This window comes from Diaphorina citri, unplaced genomic scaffold, assembly GCF_000475195.1.
Source record: "Diaphorina citri unplaced genomic scaffold, Diaci psyllid genome assembly version 1.1 scaffold1109, whole genome shotgun sequence".
Taxonomy (NCBI): domain Eukaryota; kingdom Metazoa; phylum Arthropoda; class Insecta; order Hemiptera; family Psyllidae; genus Diaphorina; species Diaphorina citri.
This window is the reverse complement of record NW_007378538.1, coordinates 64,639-83,797: the sequence shown is the minus strand read 5'-3', so window position 1 is coordinate 83,797 and position 19,159 is coordinate 64,639. Positions and strand designations below refer to the sequence as shown.

Here is a 19,159-nt window from a genome sequence, read left to right as displayed (position 1 = left end):
TTTGTAACAAGCTGTAGCTGATTCAAATGTATTCTTCTGAGAAAAGGAGGGGGTAGTATATTAAAAACAATCTGATTTCGTAAGTACCTAAGTGTCTACTCTCGGTCTCATCTTGTATACACAATACACATAGATATAATAATACCATTGTAATCTGAAAGTGTTACCCCACCACTCCATTAAAATAAAAAGCACTTCGGTATATTGGCGTCACGAAATCCAGAGTATAGAGTAGGCATATATATATATACATATAAAAAAAAAACATGGAAATACGAGGAAGAGTATTTTTTTTGAAAATATATAGGCAACGATTTCGTTCTGTGTACCCATGTGTATGTCTAACAAATAACCATCTACCTACCCACTTACCACCGTCTACCTATTCCTACCTAGCATCCATTACGTGTATAATTTACGTAAGGCAAATATTTTATTACGTGTGTTCCGTGTTTGTATAGAACAGAACGTGACAGGCGACACAATCAGGGGGTATGTGATGGATAAGAACGAAAATCATGGTAATAGGTAGGTATAGTCTATACTCTATTTCTATCGGTTGTATAGATTTAGAAGTATATAATTATTGACCATGTTAATAGAATAAGGGCCGTATACAAACGGAGCTACTAAAACAAAACCTTATTAACGCCAAATTCTAACTGGTTTAGAGTCATTCCCCATATATGTATGTAGAACAATGGACTCCACACACAGGGCAACTGGTTGGTAACTTGTTAGTAAGAGTTGCGCCATTGTATTACACAGGGAGTGACTCAGTTCCTTTTTATTAGTTCCGTGTGTAGACGGCCTACATCTTAAAGTCGCGGATACATTGAAACAATACCCACAGCAAGGTAGGTAGGTACTCAAATTTCCACAAACATTTGATTGATTCGGTTGACCTCTTATTTTTGGTACCCAATCACTAAAACTCATAGGAATAAAATCGACACTGAAAACCCCAAACCATCATAGAAAATCATTTTATGATAATTATTATCCTCTTCCACAAATTTACCAGTATAAAACGCTTTTCAACTTTATTTTTTTAACGGAAAAATCTGAACTTCATCTCTTACCATAGCATACCTAGGTATTAGAAATATCTGAAAATCTTCTCTACTCAACCATCTCATCACCATTGAAGTAATGACACTGCTGTGGAAAATAAGGAAATTTTCCCTCATATTTCACAGTTTATCGGAGAGAAAAAAGATACTGGTAGGTACCTATACCCAAGATAAAATAGCAGACTACTAAACTGAGTATAATGACACGTATACAAGTATACATTGTATACCTTATTATGGGTAAGGAGCTATAAGTTATAAGTAGATCGGTAGATGCTAGGTAGGTACCTACTAATATGGTACAACAGAGATAATACCCTCATATGTATCAATAAAATTAATTTTCAAACTCTTTACATATTAATATTACATACCTGCCAGCGTAGTTACCATGGAGGATAGCGCGTCTTACTTGTCCACCCCAATATGTAGGTATAGCCAGCAACACGTCAGACGGTCACGTGTCCAGATACCAAACCTTGCATAACTCATCTGTCGGGAGCTGGTGCACTTAACGTATTGCCGTAGGGTTTGGATTTTTTTTTTTGCCCAACGAACTACCTAATGCATCCATTTTCAGCATTAAATGGTGGGGAAAAAATCGCTCAGAAAATGCTGGAAATCCCGCTGTAATATGAACAGGGGAGAGAGAGAGAGAGAGAGATAGGGTCTGAGTAAGAGGAAGGAAGGAGTGGAAACGATAAAGTGTCCTATTGCATGAGAACTTTGTTATACATACAGCTATGCACATATTAATAAGACTCAATGCAGCAGTTAGTACCTCAACTGTGACATAAAACAAACAAAGCGCATTCATTATTAATTATATTATTGTATGAATATTAGTGGATGGAGAACAATGGTAATTAGACTAATTAGTGTTCTACCAAGTGTCACTCCTCTAGCCCCGCCAAGTCAAGAAAGTTTGACCGCGCTACTAGAGATATTATACGCGACAGGGAAAGTAGCCGTTTTCAGGTAGTTGTAGGGGGTCCCTAATACACAACAGCAACATTTTCATCAAAAACAGTCTCTGGATTGTTGTTTCTCAACAATCCATCAATTTTTTACCCTAGAAACTTATTTTTCTTGTCTTTACAGACTGTGAACTAGGTTTTATCTTGAATGTTGCTTGATATTCAAAACATTTGTTTCGCAACATTTGAGCAACTATTCACAATTGTGTACTAGGCTGTAGAGTCCCCCTGACAGCAAAGGCAATGGAAACAGGTTTTATCTAAATTCAACAATATTCCCTCGTGCTTATACCTACTTGAATGTTGCTTGATATTCAAAACATTTGTTTCGCAACATTTGAGCAACTATTCACAATTGTGTACTAGGCTGTAGAGTCCCCCTGATAGCAAAGGCAATGGAAACAGGTTTTATCTAAATTCAACAATATTCCCTCGTGCTTATACCTAATATTACATTTTCCCTTTCTTTTCTGATAACGTCACCAATATATTGCTAGAGGGAGACAAAGATATGAAGTTAAGGAGAGAGAGAGAGAGGAGAGAGGGAGAGAGATAGAGAGGGAGGAAGAGAGAGAGAATGAGAGAGAGAGAGAGAAGGAGAGAGAGAGAGACAGGAGACAGGATGTCAGTTTCTTTCTCGTGAAAAGCTTCAACTTATGAGTATAAGTAATATCATAAATTGATAAGCAAATGAGAACATTACATTATCATACTAAGAGGAAAGTTAAGAGGAAGAGGAAGAGAGATAGCAGATGAAGTTGAAGTTCAAAAATTGAAGGAGGAAGAAGAATAGAGGAGGGGGAGGAGGTGAGGAGACATATGAAAAGCAAGATCGAAAAAAAGAGTGATGTGTGGGGTAAGAACTTGGTATACAATAATTTAGTTTTTCATGACATATTGCAAGTCATGACATGACATATTGTAAGTCATGACATGACATATTGTAAGTCATGACATATTGTCATGTAAGAATGTGGTGACGTCATTTGATAATGACAATAAATGTTACGTTATGTGTCACATGAGATATCAGGATTCTTGTATGGAGACAAAGTTGTTTTCTTAGAATAAATCAAAGCTTAGAATAAATCCTGAGGCATCCTCTACCACTTCACTCTAGATTGAATGCTCCAACAAGGTACTCGTACGTAAATTCTGTTCTCAGCTGGGATTTAAACCCGCGATCTCCTGTTTGCCAGACAAACGCATAACCAGTGTAGTCCCAAAGCTGAGACAAAGTTGTTTTTATAACAAAGAAAAATGTTACAACATGAACTCCACCTACAAATGTTTCAAAATGAAAATATCGTCTTTCACAGAATAAAAGGAAAAAAGCTTAGAATAAATCCTGAGGCATCCTCTACCACTTCACTCTAGATCGAATGCTCCAACAAAGTACTCGTACGTAAATTCTATTCTCAGCTGGGATTTAAACCCGCGATCTCCTGTTTGCCAGACAAACGCATAACCAGTGTAGTCCCAAAGCAGGTTTTATACTTTACAGGTTGTAGCACAAAGGAAAAGAAGGCAAATATTTACTCCTCACCATATTTTGAAAGATTCATATGTAGCTGTATCCCTACAAACTAAGATTTAAATCTTTATCCCGGAGACATATTATAAACTCAAGACACTTGAGTGAGTACATCTAGTCCTAAGGTTCTCCTTGATGTGGTCAATGTAAGGGTTGAGTGAATGGTATCTTACCACTCAAAATTACCATGAAAATAGTCCCAAGTAAGACCACCATGATCAAAGGGTTCAGTTTTATCAAAACTGCCCTCAAATTTCGTTTGTTTTTGTTTGTTTTTCCCCTTCTTCTTCGCCATGGTCGTCTTCTTCTTGTCCTCACACTTTTTCTGCTTTTCTCAATAGCTATCTCTTTTCTCTCCCTTTTTTAGTCCGTCCCTTCATCTAGTCCTAAGGTTCTCCTTGATGTGGTCAATGTAAGGGTTGAGTGAATGGTATCTTACCACTCAAAATTAACATGAAAATAGTCCCAAGTAAGACCACCATGATCAAAGGGTTCAGTTTTATCAAAACTGCCCTCAAAGAAAGATTGTTTGTTTTTGTTTGTTTTTCCCCTTCTTCTTCGCCATGGTCGTCTCCTTCTTGTCCTCACACTTTTTCTGCTTTTCTCAATAGCTATCTCTTTTCTCTCCTCTTACAAAACTTATGTCGTTACAGTGGAACTTTTGTTTTCTTTCATAATGAGGATTCTCCTGTTTCCATTTCCTACTTGGTTTTTAGCATCAACCTCCTTCCCCTCCATCTTCTATCTTGTTTTCTCTTTTTCTTACATAGCTCTCTCTCTCTTCCTCCCATGTCAACTGATGGCTATAGCGCACGAGTTAGGTGTTGTATTAAATTTGACCCCACTGTGGGGCTTTCAAGTAACTGTTTGTAACAAGCTGTAGCTGATTCAAATGTATTCTTCTGAGAAAAGGAGGGGGTAGTATATTAAAAACAATCTGATTTCATAAGTACCTAAGTGTCTACTCTCGGTCTCAGTGCCTACTCTCGGTATACACAATACACATAGATATTATACATAATACCATTGTAATCTGAAAGCGTTACCCCACCACTCCATTAAAATAAAAAGCACTTCGGTATATTGGCGTCACGAAATCCAGAGTAGAGAGTAGGCATATAAAAAAAAAACATGGAAATACGAGGAAGAGTATTTTTTTGGAAATATATAGGCAACGATTTCGTTCTGTGTACCCATGTGTATGTCTAACAAATAACCATGGCATCTACCTACCCACTTACCACCGTCTGTCTACCTATCTCTCGGTCTCAGTGCCTACTCTCGGTATACACAATACACATAGATATTATACATAATACCATTGTAATCTGAAAGCGTTACCCCACCATTCCATTAAAATAAAAAGCACTTCGGTATATTGGCGTCACGAAATCCAGAGTAGAGAGTAGGCATATAAAAAAACATGGAAATACGAGGAAGAGTATTTTTTTGAAAATATATAGAGGCAACGATTTCGTTTTGTGTACCTATGTGTATATCTAACAAATAACCATGGCATCTACCTACCCACTTACCACCGTCTACCTATCGCTACCTACCTAGCATCCATTACGTGTATAATTTACGTAAGGCAAATATTTTATTACGTGTATTCCGTGTTTGTATAGAACAGAACGTGACATTCAAGCAAACTAGGCGACACAATCAGGGGGTATGTGATGGATAAGAACGAAAATCATGGTAATAGGTATAGTCTATACTCCATTTCTATCGGTTGTATATATTTAGAAGTATATATTGACTATGTTAATAGAACAAGGCCGTATATATGTAGAACATATATACGGCCTTGGTAACTTGTTAGTAAGAGTTGCGCCATTGTATTACACAGGGAGTGACTCAGTTCCTTTTTATTAGTCCCGTGTGTAGACGGCTTAAATCAGAAAGTCGTGGATACATCGAAACAATACCCACAACAAGGTAGGTACTCAAATTTAAACAAACATTTGATTGATTCGGTTGACCTCTTATTTTTGGTACCCAATCACTAAAACTCATAGGAATAAAATAAACACTGAAAACCCCAAACTATCATAGAAAATCATTTTATGATATTATCCTCTTGCATCCATTTATTTTGAGGACTTTAACGCAAGTCTTTTTCGTAGGCCTTTTTTACATTTTTTATCTCTAGTATACTTTCCTCCTCCTCTTTCTTTCTTTCTCTGAATCTCTTGCATTGAAAAACCGCATGCATACAAGCTGAAATAATAAATAGGGATTAACTAGGTCTAATGCATGAAAAGAAAATATCAGGGACAGAATGCCTCTTCATAACTAAACTAGGCATCTATAAGTACGAAAGTATAATGAGAAAGATGATGTATGAAAATCCCATTTCCAATCCCTTATGATACAAAAAAAAAAAAACTAGTCAGCTTCTTCCTAAAATCTTAGATATCGTCAAATATCATTCCCAAGTCCCAAGTTTTGCAATGAACCCATCCATTCGTTACCACAAAACAGTACGCGTTTTCTCCCTCGCGAATTGTCCCATGATATCAGAAGAGGACTCGACCGGCTTGTGAAAAATGAATGGGGTTTAGATTTTAATCTATGAATAATACCCAATAATGCCTCTCTCCCTCCTCTATTCAAGTATGCATTCCTCCCCCAGCACCATGCAGTGTCTGACTAGTAAGTTCCATTCATATGCAAATAACGAGGCTTAAAAGCCTTGAATATTGGCCCGCATAGGCCTTCTCATATGTCACATTATATGTAGAGTAACAGATATACAGGGTACGTCAAGCTGTGCTAGTACCTAGCAACAGATGTTATACAGGGTACGTCAAAACCGAAAATTAAATCTGTTCCCTCAATAACTCAATACGTATTATAGTCAAGTGCTATTAATGAATTTATTTAATTTTGACATCCTTTGTAAATACTATTTTACTTAAGTTATATATCTTCTTAAGTGTACTAGTACCTACTACTAGTCTTACGTTGTAAGACTTAAGATCAGTCATCAGGTGACAGTGTCTACACCCCCACCACTGTCACTATCAGCAACAACAACGACACCTACACTCAGTTTCCCTTGAAAATGTCTATGAAATAGAGCATTTGAAACTCCGAGTCGGGATATAAAAACCTACTCGTAAGTATCCATTTAAAAAGTAAAATAGTACCTATTTACCTATTATATATTGTAAGTCATGACATATTGTCATGTCAGAATGTGGTGACGTCATTTTGATAATGACAATAAATGTTACGTTATGTGTCACATGAGAGATCAGGATTCTTGTATGGAGACAAAGTTGTTTTTATAACAAAGAAAAATGTTACAACATGAACTCCACCTACAAATGTTTCAAAATGAAAATATCGTCTTTCACAAAATAAAAGGAAAAAAGCTTAGAATAAATCCTGAGGCATCTTATACCACTTCACTCTAGATTGAATGCTCCAACAAGGTACTCGTACGTAAATTCTATTCTCAGCTGGGATTTAAACCCGCGATCTCCTGTTTGCCAGACAAACGCATAACCAGTGTACTCCCAAAGCTGGTTTTATACTTTACAGGTTGTACAAGTGGACTAGGGCGTTATCATATAATGTGTGTGTGGCGTGTTGCATAATCAAATAGTTACCTGGCGTTCATACAAAGTCATTATTCATTTTCCCTTATTCATACGGGGTCGGCGTTTTTCACCAGCCTCTCAATCAGACCTAGGGTGATCGCTTTTGGGCTGACATTCGGTTTTGGCTACAAAATTTTGCCAGTGAATGCCCTTCGCACTTAACCATTGCTATTTCTTTGGCAAGGGGAATTTCAGGCTGGTCTACTCCATAATCTCCATATTTAAGGTCCCCCAGCCAGACCTAATAGCTATTATTATTGTTATAGGTAACACTGGTAACATGCGCAAAATAGGTTAGGCATGAAATGGTAATGGATTTGAAAATACCCTGTAGGTAGGTACCGGTATGTATATTTAGGCTGAAGGGAAGGAGAGGGAGACGGGCGGAATATGTAATTCTAAATGATGTTACCCTTACATAAACTTCAGTCCACAAATACATTATAAAGAATATAAAGTACCGATATACAGACTGTACAATAAATAACAGGGTGATCAAAAATTAACGTAAGACTTGTTCCTCAGGGGTCCCCAAATTCTCTCAATCTGAGTTCCAGGGGTTCTCAGTTGCACTTAGACACGAAAGAATTGTTCGTATTTTCAGAAAAAAGCATCGGATCGTTAATAAAGTTGATACTTGGACCTTTTAAGAGTATTTGATGGATTTCTGTTCGTAGAAAAAATTCCATTTTAACTTTCAAGTCTTTTAACTCAATGTATCTCCATGTTAATGATGTCAGACATTAATAATAAATTATTACTATCCACTTTAAATGTAAACTCGACCAGTCTAGTTACCTTGGAGGGTAGCACGTCTGCCTTGTACCTAAGCGTTAGGTCGGTCAGGGTTCGATTCAAGCCCGGGCCAGTTTTTATACAGAACGGATAAGGTTCGTTCTCGGAACTGCTTGGTTTCTCCTATCCTGTCTTCCTTTTCTCTTCGATTTCAGGACGATAAGACTTGAGCAGTTACAGTTCCCTCTATCAAACCTCTAAATAATAATAATAATAAAGGGGACACCCTGTATATTTAAGCTTTTTCTCCCGAGCAATAGATTTGAAAGCGTGACGCCTATGCTGTGTTTTCCTCTGAAATATTACACCTAGGGAAATGTTTTATGCTAAAATACAAACGCAAAGTCTTTTCTTGAGAATAAAAAATAAGAAAATAAAATGTAAGATTCCGTTACTCTGGCTCTCTCAAGGAATGGAATTCAACATCAATAAAATTGAAGAGAAAATACTTGCAGACAACCCGTGTGTGATATTTCCATGGTGATAGCGGTGGGAAATAGGAACATTGCCTGCCATTGTACCATTAGCAGTACCAGTTCCCCACGGATCACTGAAGTGAAGCAACGCTGGGCTTGGTTAGTACTCGGATGGGTGACAACCTGGACAATCGCGTGCTGCTTGGTTCCCGGCTCGTCTCAGGCAGGGTGAGGTTGAATTGAGGAGGCGGGTAGCTTGTCACCGAATGGTGGGTATAAAGAGCTGTATTTACCTACCTGAGTATTTACGAAACACAAAACAACATTGTACATCTCGACTGATTAAAATATTCATTAACGTTTTCCTCTTTTTCGTAAGTACCTACGTATTTCTGGAAATTAGAAAGTAAAGGAAAAAATTGAATAGGAAATGAAATATGTACAATGTACATAGGTACCTAATACTAACAGTTCTCCCCCCCCCCAAGAAAAATAAGTAAGACGTTGATTTAAAGAAAAAAGAGGAAAAAAAATGGAAAATGGAAATTAATTTCTGCAACCTCTTCACAGAAATAAAAATCATATCTTACTTTAAGATGTCCTTAATAAGGAGCCCTGACATTATTTGAGCAGCTCTAAATATTAAGAAGACAATATCTTCGAATGAAAGGTAAAAAATCGGTCCAAAACTTAGACTAACTACCTAGTGCGTAATAGAAACTCCACACTTGGTAATATGTATTTTGACGTCAAAGCAACTATTATAATGGCAACGCAATGTTTTTGGCGATTTTTCATTGCTGGATGACGTCTTAACTTTTGCAACGTGTGAAATGTAAATAGTAAAGTTATTTCTAGAACAAGGACCTGGCTTGGCAATTCTGTGGCATTTTCATTTTTCATTTGTACCTACATACCTAGGTTCTATGATATTTTGATTATTTATTTATTTTATGCATTCTGTGGCATTTTCATTTTTCATTTGTACCTACATACCTAGGTTCTATGATATTTTGATTATTTATTTATTTTATGCTTACAGGTTGTAGCACAAAGGAAAAGAAGGCAAATGTTTACTCCTCACCACATTTTGAAAGATTCATATGTAGCTGTATCCCTACAAACTAAGATTAACACCCATATTTATGAACAAAATGCTGGCTCTTAAGTTCGTGCTAAGCATAGTCTCAAGGCATTTGATTGGTCAATTTTGACTTGAGACTGATCTAAGAACGATAATTCTTGTTCATAAATACGAGTGTAAATCTTTATCCCGGAGACATCACAGGTTGTAGCACAAAGGAAAAGAAGGCAAATGTTTACTCCTCACCACATTTTGAAAGATTCATATGTAGCTGTATCCCTACAAACTTAAATCTTTATCCCGGAGACATCTTATAAACTCAAGACACTTGAGTGAGTACATCCAGTCCTGAGGTTCTCCTTGATGTGGTCAATGTAAGGGTTGAGTGAATGGTATCTTACCACTCAAAATTAACATGAAAATAGTCTCAAGTAAGACCGCCATAATCAAAGGGTTCAGTTTTATCAAAACTGGCCTCAAAGAAAGATTGTTTGTTTTTGCTATTTCTCTTCTTCTTCTTCGCCATGGTCGTCTTCTTCTTGTTCTCACACTTTTTCTGCTTTTCTCAATAGCTATCTCTTCTCTCTCTCTCTTTTAGTCCCTTTCCTTTTATTATTACAATAGTAATAAAAAGGTATAAGGGACGGACTATTGTATTCGCTTCGGTGTCTGTCAGTCGGTCGGTCTGTCCCGATAGAAGGACTTATCCAAACCTGGTCAACCTATACATATATGGCCGCATAGGCCTTCTCATATGTCACATTATATGTAGAGTAACAGATATACAGGGTACGTCAAGCTGTGCTAGTACCTAGCAACAGATATTATACAGGGTACGTCAAAAACCGAAAATTCAATTTGTTCCCTCAATAACTCAATATGTATTATAGTCAAGTGCTATTAATGAATTTATTTAATTTTGACATACTTTGTAAATACTATTTTACTTAAGTTATATAGGTATCTTCTTAAGTGTAGTAGTCTTACGTTGTAAGACTTATAGTCTTAAGACTAAGTAAGACTTAAGATCAGTCATCAGGTGACAGTGTCTACACCCCCACCACTGTCACTATCAGCAACAACAACAACACCTACACTCAGTTTCCCTTGAAAATGTCTATGAAATAGACGAAACTCCGAGTCGGGAACCTACTCGTAAGGGTACCTATCCATTTTTATACTTATTGTATAACTTAAGTAAAATAGTAGATACCTATTATAGTCAAGTGGACTAGGGCGTTATCATATAATGTGTGTGTGGCGTGTTGCATAATCAAATAGTTACCTGGCGTTCATACAAAGTCATTATTCCTTTTCCCTTGTTCATACGGGGTCGGCGTTTTTCACCAGCCTCTCAATCAGACCTAGGGTGATCACTTTTGGGCTGACATTTGGTTTTGGCTACAGAATTTTGCTAGTGGATGCCCTTCGCACTTAACCTTTGCTATTTCTTTGGCAAGGGGAATTTCAGGCTGGTCTACTCCGTATTTAAGGTCCCCCAGCCAGACCTAATAGCTATTATTATTGTTATAGGTAACACTGGTAACATGGGCAAAATAGGTTAGGAATGAAATGGTAATGGATTTGAAAATACCCTGTAGGTAGGTACCGGTATGTATTTAGGCTGAAGGGAAGGAGAAGGAGACGGGCGGAATATGTAATTCTAAATAAATAAACTAAATGATGTTACCCTTACATAAACCGCCCATAAATACATTATAAAGAATATAAAGTACCGATATACAGACTATACAATAAATAATAGGGCGATCAAAAAATAACGTAAGACTTGTTCCTCAGGGGTCCCCAAATTCTCTCAATCTGAGTTCCAGGGGTTCTCAGTTACACTTAGACACGAAAGAATTGTTCGTATTTTCAGAAAAAACCATCGGATCGTTAATAAAGTTGATACTTGGACCTCTTAAGAGTATTTGATGGATTTCTGTTCGTAGAAAAAATCCCATTTAACTTTCAAGTCTTTTAACTCAATGTATCTCCATGTTAATGATGTCAAACATTAATAATAAATTATTAATATCCACTTTAAATGTAAACTCGACCAGTCTAGTTAGCTTGGAGGGTAGCACGTCTGTCTTGTAAGCGTTAGGTCGGTCAGGGTTCGATTCAAGCCCGGACCAGTTTTTATACAGAACGGATAAGGTTCGTTCTCGGAACTGTTTGGTTTCTCCTATCCTGTCTTCCTTTTCTCTTCGATTTCAGGACGATAAGACTTGAGCAGTTTAAGGCTAAGGTCTTATCGTCCCGAAATCGAAGAGAGAAGAAAGACAGGATAGGAGAAAGCCAGCCGTTCCGAGAACGAACCTTATCCCCTCAGGACAAAAGCAGCCCCGGGCGGGAATCGAACCCGCGGCCCAGCGCTAACGACGCGCTACCAACCAAGCTAACTAAGCTGGCTTATAGTTTAGTTCCTCATCTTCCTATCTCTGTTTTGGCCTTGGTCCCAGTTCCCGTAACTCCCAATAGACCAGCGGTTCTCAACTTCCTGTCTTCCTTTTCTCTTCGATTTCAGGACGATAAGACTTGAGCAGTTACAGTTCCCTCTATCAAACCTCTAAATAATAATAATAATAAAGGGGACACCCTGTATATTTAAGCTTTTTCTCCCGAGCAATAGATTTGAAAGCGTGACGCCTATGCTGTGTTTTCCTCTGAAATATTACACCTAGGGAAATGTTTTATGCTAAAATACAAACGCAAAGTCTTTTCTTGAGAATAAAAAATAAGAAAATAAAATGTAAGATTCCGTTACTCTGGCTCTCTCAAGGAATGAAATTCAACATCAATTGAAGAGAAAATACTTGCAGACAACCCGTGTGTGATATTTCCATGGTGATAGTGGTGGGAAATAGGAACATTGCCTGCCATTGTACCATTAGCAGTAACAGTTCCCCACGGATCACTGAAGTGAAGCAACGCTGGGCTTGGTTAGTACTCGGATGGGTGACCACCTGGACAATCGTGTGCTGCTTGGTTCCCGGCTCGTCTCAGACAGGGTGAGGTTGAATTGAGGAGGCGGGTAGCTTCTAAAATACAAACGCAAAGTCTTTTCTTGAGAATAAAAAATAAGAAAATAAAATGTAAGATTCCGTTACTCTGGCTCTCTCAAGGAATGGAATTCAACATCAATAAAATTGAAGAGAAAATACTTGCAGACAACCCGTGTGTGATATTTCCATGGTGATAGCGGTGGGAAATAGGAACATTGCCTGCCATTGTACCATTAGCAGTACCAGTTCCCCACGGATCACTGAAGTGAAGCAACGCTGGGCTTGGTTAGTACTCGGATGGGTGACAACCTGGACAATCGCGTGCTGCTTGGTTCCCGGCTCGTCTCAGGCAGGGTGAGGTTGAATTGAGGAGGCGGGTAGCTTGTCACCGAATGGTGGGTATAAAGAGCTGTATTTACCTACCTGAGTATTTACGAAACGAAACACAAAACAACATTGTACATCTCGACTGATTAAAATATTCATTAACGTTTTCCTCTTTTTCGTAAGTACCTACGTATTTCTGGAAATTAGAAAGTAAAGGAAAAAATTGAATAGGAAATGAAATATGTACATAGGTACCTAATACTAACAGTTCTCCCCCCCCCCAAGAAAAATAAGTAAGACGTTGATTTAAAGAAAAAAGAGGAAAAAAAATGGAAAATGGAAATTAATTTCTGCAACATCTTCACACAAATAAAAATCATATCTTACTTCAATTCATAAGATGTCCTTAATAAGGAGCCCTGACATTATTTGAGCAGCTCTAAATATTAAGAAGACAATATCGTCGAATGAAAGGTAAAAAATCGGTCCAAAACTTAGACTAACTAGTGCGTAATAGAAACTCCACACTGTCTTGGTAATATGTATTTTGACGTCAGAGCAACTATTATAATGGCAACGCAATGTTTTTGGCGGTTTTTCATTGCTAGATGACGTCTTAACTTTTGCAACGTGTGAAATGTAAATAGTAAAGTTATTTCTAGAACAAGGACCTGGCTTGGCAATTCTGTGGCATTTTCATTTTTCATTTGTACATACCTAGGTTCTGTGATATTTTGATTATTTATTTATTTTATGCTTTTTTTTTCAAAAGACCGAGTTGCTGGGTTGTACCTCTCAACATGACAATTAATGGAACACCAGACCGAAGAGGTACCTCTAGAACAAAAAATTATTAGGTATGAAATGTAATGGAGTGTGGTCACCAAAATTTTCTGTACATGAATGGTCACCAAATTAATTTTTGTGAGATATGATTCATTTCATGTTTGAATATTAGCGGTGCGAATCATCATGAGCGATCCACTGGAAATTGTGTTAAATCATGTGATGCCACATCAGGGGAACTTTATTTATTTTCAACCTTCTAAACTTCTAAACTTCTAACCCAATAGCTCCAGCACCCCTATAGGTTTGCTACTTCTTTGGAACATCCTGTATACTAAAGCTTTCCGAGGACAACACTTATTTTCACAAAAGGTTCATTGTGTTTCAGAAACAGAAATACACACCATGACCGTGACATATACACATATAGATATACCCAACCTCCCCGTGATATATGCACATATAGAAATAACCTCTCTCACCATTGAAGTAATGACACTGCTGTGGAAAATAAGGAAATTTTCCCTCATATTTCACTGTTTATCGGAGAGAAAAAAGATACAGGTACCTATACCCAAGATAAAAAAACAGACTAGTAAACTGAGTATAATGACACGTATACATTGTATACCTTATTATGGGTAAGGGGCTATAAGTAGATTGGTAGATGCTAGGTAGGTACATACTAATATGGTACAACAGAGATATTACCCTCATATGTAGGTATATATAAAATTAATTTTCAAACTCTTTATCTTTACATAATATTACATACCTGCCAGCCCAGTTACCTTGGAGGATAGCGCGTCTTACTTGTCCACCCCAATATGTAGATATAGCCAGCAACACGTCAAACGGTCATGTGTCCAGACTCCAGATACCAAACCTTGCATAATAAGGACCCTCATTTGGAAATTTCAAACCTGTTCAATATAAAATGAACTATTTAAGTGTTATAAAGTGTTTCCTTATCATCTGTACGATTACAGAAAATTCACCCGTGTTGTCGTCCAAGTTACCCCCTGCTACTTCTATCTTGAACCATGTTGCCAAACTGAACACAGACAGGAACGGTAAATCAGTGGAGGAGGTACGAGTGAGTGCAGGGAGATCTCAATACAATGGCGCCTCCAGTGGAATGTTCTATAAACTCAATCATCGGAATGAGTTTGATATCGCTGATGATATCTTGGGTAAATCACTCAGGATAGATTCTTCTCCAAGTTACCCCCTGCTACTTCTATCTTGAACCATGTTGCCAAACTGAACACAGACAGGAACGGTAAATCAGTGGAGGAGGTACGAGCGAGTGCAGGGAGATCTCAATACAGTGGCGCCTCCAGTGGAATGTTCTATAAACTCAATCATCGGAATGAGTTTGATATCGCTGATGATATCTTGGGTAAATCACTCAGGATAGATTCTTCAGATTATGAAGCAGCAATGTTGAAGGGAGAGGAGGATGAGATGGTGATAGTGCCGAGTCCTTATTATGAGGATACATCATGTGAACTGGATGTTATGACTGGAGAAAACATTACAGGGGAAGATAGTGAAGACACAGAAATAGAAGATGAAAAAACTATTGTAGATTCTTCAGATTATGAAGCAGCAATGTTGAAGGGAGAGGAGGATGAGATGGTGATAGTGCCGAGTCCTTATTATGAGGATACATCGTGTGAACTGGATGTTATGACTGGAGAAAACATTACAGGGGAAGATAGTGAAGACACAGAAATAGAAGATGAAGAAACTATTGCAACAGATGAGGATTATAATCTAGGTAACTGTAATACCATACAGTGCATTCATAAAGTCGTCCCCCCCCCACCTTAATTCTTGAACCGATGAATTAAGAAACCTGAAATTTTGTATACATACCTATATTTACCTCTAGTTTCTTATAGGCTATGTAAAAATTGAGGGACTTTTTCAGGGTCGGCCCCAGGGGGGCCAACTTTAAAATCTTAAATGAGAACCCCCTATTTGTGATACATCATATCAAAGGTCTTAAAGACCGTAGTACTTTGTTACAAGTTTGAGCTCGATCCGACAAAACAGGGCCGGAGTTATGGCCTATTGAAATTTTAATTTTTCCATGTTCTCCCGCCAATGGGGGAAGCATCAAAAATGGGAAATTCATATAGATTAGTGATTTGTGCTTCAAATAGGTCCCACTAATGGTTCATCTTGAAATTCAGACCCAAAAATGAAATTCAGACTTCCGGCCTTGACGGCCTCTAGGGGTGAAAATGGATGTTTCGAAATTTAATTTTTGGGACCGAATTTCAAGGTGAATCATTAGTGGGACCTATATGAAGCACAAATCACCAATAGATATGAATTTTCCATTTTTGGTGCTTCCCCTATTGGCGGCAAAACATGGAAAAATTAAAATTTCAATAGGCCTTAACTCCGGATCGAGCTCAAACTTGTACCAAAGTACTACGTTCTTTAATACCTTTCATATGATGTATCACAAACAGGGGGATCTTATTTAAGATTTTAAAGTTGGCCCCCCTGGGGCCGACCCTGAAAAGTCCCTGAATTTTTACCTAGCCTATAAGAAACTAGAGGTAAATTTTTCTGTAATCGTACAGATGATAAGGAAACACTTTATAACACTTAAATAGTTCATTTTATATTGAACAGGTTTGAAATTTCCAAATGGGGGTCCTTAATTATCTTTACTATTTTAACACGCCCGCTACTTATTACTGGACATTGTTTATTTTATTTACAATAATTGACATCGACAAACCAACACACACGAAACAATCTATGAAAGCTGTGAATTTATACATACAAATTAATGAAAAGTTAAGTTTCGGAGTTGATTTTTTTTTCTTGAGTTACCACTGAATTTGTGACTGTAACGCTCTAGTTTGTATCTGATTTAGAAGCGTTTGTTGTATTATCGTTCGTTAACATCCTCCATGGAACTGGGATTTTAGAATTAACGTGATAACGATTTCGAATAAATTCCTTATCTACAACACGTACCTTAATAACACTTGAGACTTGAGTGTAAATCCGTGTAATAAAGCTGAAGTGATCCACACTAACATAAGTCCTACCCATGCTATACAACACATACTAGAGAACAGATAATGCAATGTCCTATGGATTTTATTTTATTTGTTTCTATTCCTATCTAGCAACATACGAGAATTATCCGTTTAACATGAGGCTATAAAATAGCACATCATCACCTGACTTGGTAGCTCAGTTAACTATAAAATACATAAAAATAAAATAATAATTCTAATAATAATTTATTGTTAGGTAGGTAAACGCTTTTTTACAAAATGTCTTTGCATTAATAATAATTAGTTTTTTCTCTTCATCTCTCATAATGGTTTTGTATTTTCACCACAATTCTATCCCAGAGGTAAACGAGTTTCCCTTCTACTATACCAATTCTCCCCCTCCCCTGCACTTTCATTCCGTTGTTAATATTTTGTTATTCTGTTTAATTGTCAAAACCATTAATTTTGGCGTTATATAAAAAAGGAAAAATAAAAAAAATAATGTAATTAGCAGTTTATCACTCCATTACATTTCATACCTAATAATTTTTTGTTATAGGTACCTACCTGTATCTTTTTTCTCTCCGATAAACAGTGAAATATGAGGGAAAATTTCCTTATTTTCCACAGCAGTGTCATTACTTCAATGGTGATGAGATGGTTGAGTAGAGAAGATTTTCAGATATTCAGAACCTAATGATATCAACATAATGATTTCTTCACTCCCATCTTATATCCCTCCTCCTTCTTCTCTCAATTCTTATACTTCTCAATTTCCTCCTCCTCCTCCTCCTCCTCAATGTATAAACTGAAATATTATCATGGTTTTCCTCTAATACCTAGGTATGCTATGGTAAGAGATGAAGTTGAGATTTTTCCGTTAAAAAAATAAAGTTGAAAAGCGTTTTATACTGGTAAATATGTGGTAGAGGTAGAGGATAATCGATAATATCATAAAATGATTTTCTATGATAGTTTGGGGTTTTCAGTGTTTATTTTATTCCTATGGACCTATGAGTTTTAGTGATTGGGTACCAAACACATACCCCCTGATTGTGTCGCCTAGTTTGCTTGAAGGCCTTGACGGCCTCTAGGGGTGAAAATGGATGTTTCGAAATTTAATTTTTGGGACCGAATTTCAAGGTGAATCATTAGTGGGACCTATATGAAGCACAAATCACCAATAGATATGAATTTCCCATTTTTGGTGCTTCCCCTATTGGCAGCAAAACATGGAAAAATTAAAATTTCAATAGGCCATAACTTCGGATCGAGCTAAAACTTATACCAAAATACTACGTTCTTTAATACCTTTCATATTATGTATCACAAACAGGGGGATCTTATTTAAGATTTTAAAGTTGGCCCCCCTGGGGCCGACCCTGAAAAAGTCCCTGAATTTTTACCTAGCCTATAAGAAACTAGAGGTAAATATAGGTATGTATACAAAATTTCAGGTTTCTAAATTCATCGGTTCAAAAGTTAAGGTGGGGGGGGACTTTATGAATGCACTGTAGGTATATCAATAACAATATCATTCGAGTTCTATAAATAGAAGGAACTTGTGGCAAAGTTCAAGTTCTAACTATTGTGATCTGAGGGTGAAATATGAAGGTTACTATTTTGTCGAAGTTGGGAATTGAACCCGGGACTTTCTGCTTGACAAGCAAACCCTTTTACTACTAATCCGTGTTCCCTTCCCGTATGTATGTATGTATTAGGTATATTTTAGTAAATTTCATGGAAATCAAATCACTAAGACTTCTTTCTGTTTCAGATCATAACAATATCGGCCATGACTTCTACACTGAGTTCCGATCAGGGTTAGGTGAGCGTGAATACCGGCAGTTATCATCGGGAGATAATAGTAACATTCCCCATCATGAGCATTTTTACTTCCACAATGTTCTCAACAACCAAGCAGACTTGTTTCGAAATTTAATTTTTGGGACCGAATTTCAAGGTGAATCATTAGTGGGACCTATATGAAGCACAAATCACCAATAGATATGAATTTCCCATTTTTGGTGCTTCCCCTATTGGCAGCAAAACATGGAAAAATTAAAATTTCAATAGGCCATAACTTCGGATCGAGCTAAAACTTATACCAAAATACTACGTTCTTTAATACCTTTCATATTATGTATCACAAACAGGGGGATCTTATTTAAGATTTTAAAGTTGGCCCCCCTGGGGCCGACCCTGAAAAAGTCCCTGAATTTTTACCTAGCCTATAAGAAACTAGAGGTAAATATAGGTATGTATACAAAATTTCAGGTTTCTAAATTCATCGGTTCAAAAGTTAAGGTGGGGGGGGACTTTATGAATGCACTGTAGGTATATCAATAACAATATCATTCGAGTTCTATAAATAGAAGGAACTTGTGGCAAAGTTCAAGTTCTAACTATTGTGATCTGAGGGTGAAATATGAAGGTTACTATTTTGTCGAAGTTGGGAATTGAACCCGGGACTTTCTGCTTGACAAGCAAACCCTTTTACTACTAATCCGTGTTCCCTT

The 19,159-nt window shown here is 37.2% G+C and overlaps 1 protein-coding gene across 1 annotated transcript; it reads left to right on the top strand.

The window, feature by feature from the left end:
* Positions 1 to 14,508: 14,508 nt before the first annotated feature.
* On the top strand, positions 14,509 to 19,103 carry LOC103514247. Its single transcript, XM_008479115.3, has 4 exons — positions 14,509 to 14,822; positions 15,203 to 15,394; positions 18,418 to 18,568; positions 19,016 to 19,103. Exons 1-4 carry the CDS (start codon positions 14,549 to 14,551, stop codon positions 19,101 to 19,103), a joined length of 705 nt encoding a protein of 234 aa, XP_008477337.1. The 5' UTR covers positions 14,509 to 14,548.
* The last annotated feature ends 56 nt before the right edge of the window (positions 19,104 to 19,159 follow it).

Excerpts from the sequence above, each read along its gene's own strand:
- LOC103514247 (XM_008479115.3), top strand. The coding sequence starts at position 14,549 with ATGAACTATTTAAGTGTTATAAAGTGTTTCCTTATCATCTGTACGATT. Across the intron at positions 14,823-15,202 it reads GGGTAAATCACTCAGGATAG|ATTCTTCAGATTATGAAGCA; the intron begins ATTCTTCTCCAA and ends AAACTATTGTAG. Across the intron at positions 18,569-19,015 it reads CTCAACAACCAAGCAGACTT|AAGGAACTTGTGGCAAAGTT; the intron begins GTTTCGAAATTT and ends TTCTATAAATAG.